Raw genomic sequence first — 4,746 nt, 5'->3', positions numbered from 1 at the left:
AAAAATAGAGGTTTTTTTTATTTTCTCTTAACCTTAGTTTCTCCTATTTAATACATATATGCATAAAATTTCGGTATGGGGGCTAGAGCCTCCAGCCCCACCACTGGCTCCGTCGCTGCATGTAACCTTCCTCGCTTATTTAAAATAGAAAAAGGCAAGCAAGGCCCCGTTTAGATGCAAAAATTTTTGGCTTTTGGTTACCGTAGCACTTTCGTTTGTATTTGGCAAAAATTGTCCAATTATGAACTATTTAGGCTTAAAAGATTCGGCTCGCCAATTACGGGCAAACTGTGTATTTAGTTATTCTTTTTACCTATATTTAATGCTCCATGCATATGCCGCAAGATTTGATGTGACGGGAAATCTTGAAAAATTTTGGATTTTAGGTGGGATCTAAAGAGGGCCCAAGTAACCGTTAAATAAGCCAACATCTTCGTTCCTCGACGCTCGTTTTCGCCACAAAGCAACGGCGGACACATGCGTGCTTCGGTGTCCGATGCGCTCACATTGGAGACCTAAAACAATGTTGAGCTCCATATCGGGATCTTTGACACCATTATTGCCGTAGCCTCTACTTGCCACACCTAGGGGCCACATTTCCAAGAGCAAAGAACCCACAGACGCTGACACCGTGATACGGATGAAATCCAAGATTTTTAGAGGAGAGGACACTGGACACGAGCACCCACAAACATTTTCAAACCTCTCCTCGCTGGCACACGTACCGCTACTACTACTGTTCACACACGCACACGTTCACATTTTCAAACACCGCTACTATGGTTGTTCGGTAGCTAGAGGGATGGCCAGATGCTACGAAGGCGCAAAGCCCGGAGCACCCAGCGCAGCGAGTTGTTCCGTTGGTTCACCGAAAACATACGCGCGAGCGAGCGCAGGAGCGAGGCCTGCTCTGCTCTCCGACACGGCGCCACTGTTCCGGCTTCAACCAGGCACAGGTGACACGGACACCTGTTCACCTTTTGCAGCGCCCTGACCTGACCCCTGCGGCCTGCCTGAAGCCCTGAACTGCCCGCAAGCGCTTTTCGTGAGGATCTCACGTACGATTCGCGAGCAGCAATTGAAGGCCGCCGTACGTGGATGGATAGGGCCGGCGGGCGGCGGTGGCGCGTCGTGTCATGTGTCGAGCGTAAAGCCGTTTGGTTGGCAGCGGCGGCGGCCGTCGGGGGCACGCAGACGCAGCAATCTCTCACACGCACTTGTTGCTGACTTAGCGGGGTGCAGCTGTCGCGCCCTGATGGGTGGCACGCCGCATCCTGATCCGTGGCACGGCAAGGCTACCACGTCAGCGACCAGCGGATCAGGATGTTGTCACGTTGACACCCCTGCCATGCCCCCATGCATAGCGCGGCAACTTAAATTCGTTGCGCCATTCAAATAGACATGGTCAAAAGTATTAGATTAAAAAAAACAGTGTCATATTTGAAAATAGTTTTTAAAAAATGTTAAAAAATTCTATGAATGCTAACCAGGTAAGCTGTGGCCATTGTGGGTACTCCACCAACTCGAATCAAAAACCGATGTCAGCTGCATATTATGTTCCTACGCATTTTCATGAATGAATGAATCTCTATCTCTATCTATCTATATCGGTCTATATCTCTTATATATAATCCTAAACCTCACCAGATTCTATCTTGATTTACAAGTTATCCACCTAAGCAAATCCACTATCAGATGAAATTAAAACTGCTAGCATTTACGATTATAATATATACATGTCAACAAGACACATGATTCACTAACATGCATTTAGTTGTTTACATCACCGTGCCACACCATTCACGAAGATTAAAATACTTTATTCATTGATATAAATAAAAATATGTAGTTGAATTTCATTCGAAATCGACCGCAACTCCCGCAGCAACGCGCGGATATGCTTCTAGTATCTTATAATCCTAAACCCCACTAAAGTTCAATCTCAACGTGCAAGCTAGTTGTCTACCTCAACAGTCCACTATCTCAGATGCATTTATAGCCCAGTAGCATTTGCAATTATTATCTACACGTCAACAAGACACATCATCCATTAACATGCATTTAGTTATTCACATCAGCGAGCCACATCATCCACTAACATTAATTTATAATTGATTATCCTTTTGTATAAGTAACAGGTGAAACCAGTTTAGCTGCAGCAAAATTGGACCACTAACACATAGCAGTTGGGCGGAATACACGTCCTTGTTTGTGACTCACCACACAGACCGCAAAAAATTGCAGTATTGCTTGCAGTAGGAACGAGAACAAGGTCCCAGCCAATCTTCTTTGGGGAAAAACCTGATGGAATGTCCTCTTAATTATTACTACCTCCGTCCGAAAAGGAATATAACTATGGGTTACATGCTACGTAAAGTGATTCACGTTTGACCAAGTTTCTAGTAAATACTCCAGTATTCACATTTATAACTTCAAATCAATTTATTATAAAAATGCACTTAGTAATTAATGTAATGACATTTATTTAATATTATAAATATTTATACTTTTTTTATCTATAATTAGTCAAAGTTGATATACTAGCACATGACACTGTTACACCCGTACCGTTTCAGCGAAATAATAATGTTTTTCTCTCACAATAAATCAGCATCAGTATCAATCGTTTTTTCAGCCTGGCCACGTTCTTTTGGGGACTTACGGTAGCTAATATAGCTGGTGTTGTTATCAACGCTACACTTCTTCCACTGTAAATCTACGAAGTTTCGAACATTTACTGATTTACATGATCCATTATGTAACTTTGACTATAACTTTTTTATTTATGAACATTTTAATAGAAGTTTGTATAATTACTGCTGCATTATGGAATATATTGTTAACGACATATACAAACGGCACTATATTTCCGTAAGATCAACCTAAATAACTTTAGTCCTTTGCATGCATATGCATATGCATGGTTGAGCAGTTCAATGCAAGTCAGTCCCCGGCAGCATCGGCGGCCACAGTTACGTACCTGCAGGGCACTGGTATAGGAATTCGCCATGCCCCGGCCCGCTCGAGGAGACCATCACATCACGTACAGGATTGCTGTATAAATAAATACAACGCACTTACTGCTTGTCCAGACAACGAAGACACGAACATCCCAAGAGCAAATAAATAGAATATCTCTTACACTGCTCTCAGGTAGCAAGAGCCCAGGTGCGAGAGAGCTAGCTAGCTGGTGTCGTACGACGTCCATGGGCAGCGCTCCCGCCACGGTCCGCGAGATGAGGCGTGCCCAGCGCGCTGATGGGCCGGCTGCCGTGCTAGGCATCGGCACGGCGAACCCGCCGACGTGCTTGGCCCAGGACGAGTACCCCGACTACTACTTCCGCGTCACAAACAGCGAGCACCTCACCGACCTCAAGGGCAAGCTCACCAGGATATGCAACAAGTCGGGCATCAAGCAGCGCTTCGTCCACCTGGACGAGCAGCTCCTGGCCGCGAACCCGGACTTCACCGACCGCACGCTGCCGTCCCTGGACGCCCGCGTGGAGATCGCCTCGGCCGCCGTCCCAGAGCTGGCCGCGTCCGCGGCGGCCAAGGCCATCGCCGAGTGGGGCCGCCCAGCCACCGATATCACCCACCTCATCTTCAGCACCTACTCCGGCGCGCGCGCCCCGAGCGCCGACCGCCGCCTCGCGTCGCTGCTGGGCCTCAGCCCCACGGTCTCCCGCACCATACTCAACCTCCACGGCTGCTACGGCGGGGGCAGGTCGCTCCAGCTCGCCAAGGAGCTCGCGGAGAACAACCGCGGCGCGCGCGTCCTCGTGGCGTGCTCCGAGATCACGCTCATCGCCTTCTACGGGCCGGAAGGCGGCTGCCCCGACAACATCCTTGGCCAGGCTCTGTTCGGCGACGGCGCCGGTGCCGTCATCGTCGGCGCCGACCCCGTCAGCCCCGTGGAGCGCCCGCTGTTCGAGATGACCTTCGCCTCGCAGACCACCATACCGGAAACCGAGGACGCCATCTCCATGCAAATCAACAAGGGAGGCATGGAATACCACATCTCCAACCTGGTTCCCCGGTTGCTGGGATGCAACGTTGAACGCTGCCTGGTGGACGCGTTTGGCGCGCTTGGCATCCATAATGCCGATTGGAACGACCTCTTCTGGGCGATCCATCCTGGCGGCCGTGCCATCCTAGACCACATCGAGGGAGTGCTCGGCCTGGACGACGCGAAGCTTGCGGCCAGTCGCCACGTTCTCAGCGAGTTCGGCAACATGAGCGGCACAACGGTGATCTTCGTGCTCGATGAGCTGCGCCGCCGTCGGGGTCGGGCGGCCAACCTGAAGGAAGGCCAAGCGCCGGAGTGGGGAGTCATGATGGCATTCGGACCGGGAATCACAATCGAGACCATGGTGCTGCATGCCCCCGACACTCTGGAGGGAAATTAGAAATTCAAATCTAAATGCAGTACAGCCCGATGCGCAAAGGTATTACTACAAGTCATTAGATCCATCAATAAGTAAGACGGACCTACAGTAATGAACCGTAATAAGGCGGTGGAGTGCTAAATTAGTAGTCCCCTAATTATCAGCTTGATATGTATCGTTTTTTGATCGAATTTGTTTAACAATAATGGGTCTGGTGTTGGATCTACCAACGTTCTGAACTTTATATTTGTGGGCATACCTTTTTTCACTTTGATTAAATAACTAACGGTTTTACGTACCATTGGTGAAACTGGGTGGTGATCACCATCGATTTCAAACTAGTGGTAAAAACCAATTTAAA

At 48.7% G+C, this 4,746-nt stretch overlaps 1 protein-coding gene across 1 annotated transcript; it reads left to right on the top strand.

Annotated features, from left to right (window-relative positions):
* The first annotated feature begins 3,185 nt into the window (after nucleotides 1-3,185).
* On the top strand, nucleotides 3,186-4,432 carry LOC136550188 (bisdemethoxycurcumin synthase-like). Its single transcript, XM_066541676.1, has one exon. It carries the CDS (start codon nucleotides 3,207-3,209, stop codon nucleotides 4,404-4,406), a length of 1,200 nt encoding a protein of 399 aa, XP_066397773.1. The 5' UTR covers nucleotides 3,186-3,206; the 3' UTR covers nucleotides 4,407-4,432.
* The last annotated feature ends 314 nt before the right edge of the window (nucleotides 4,433-4,746 follow it).

Source organism: Miscanthus floridulus, chromosome 4 (assembly GCF_019320115.1).
Source record: "Miscanthus floridulus cultivar M001 chromosome 4, ASM1932011v1, whole genome shotgun sequence".
Taxonomy (NCBI): domain Eukaryota; kingdom Viridiplantae; phylum Streptophyta; class Magnoliopsida; order Poales; family Poaceae; genus Miscanthus; species Miscanthus floridulus.
This window is presented reverse-complemented; position numbering and strand designations above follow the sequence as displayed.

Bases quoted from the DNA above. Each gene is read 5' to 3' on its own strand.
- LOC136550188 (XM_066541676.1), top strand. From the start codon at position 3,207: ATGGGCAGCGCTCCCGCCACGGTCCGCGAGATGAGGCGTGCCCAGCGC.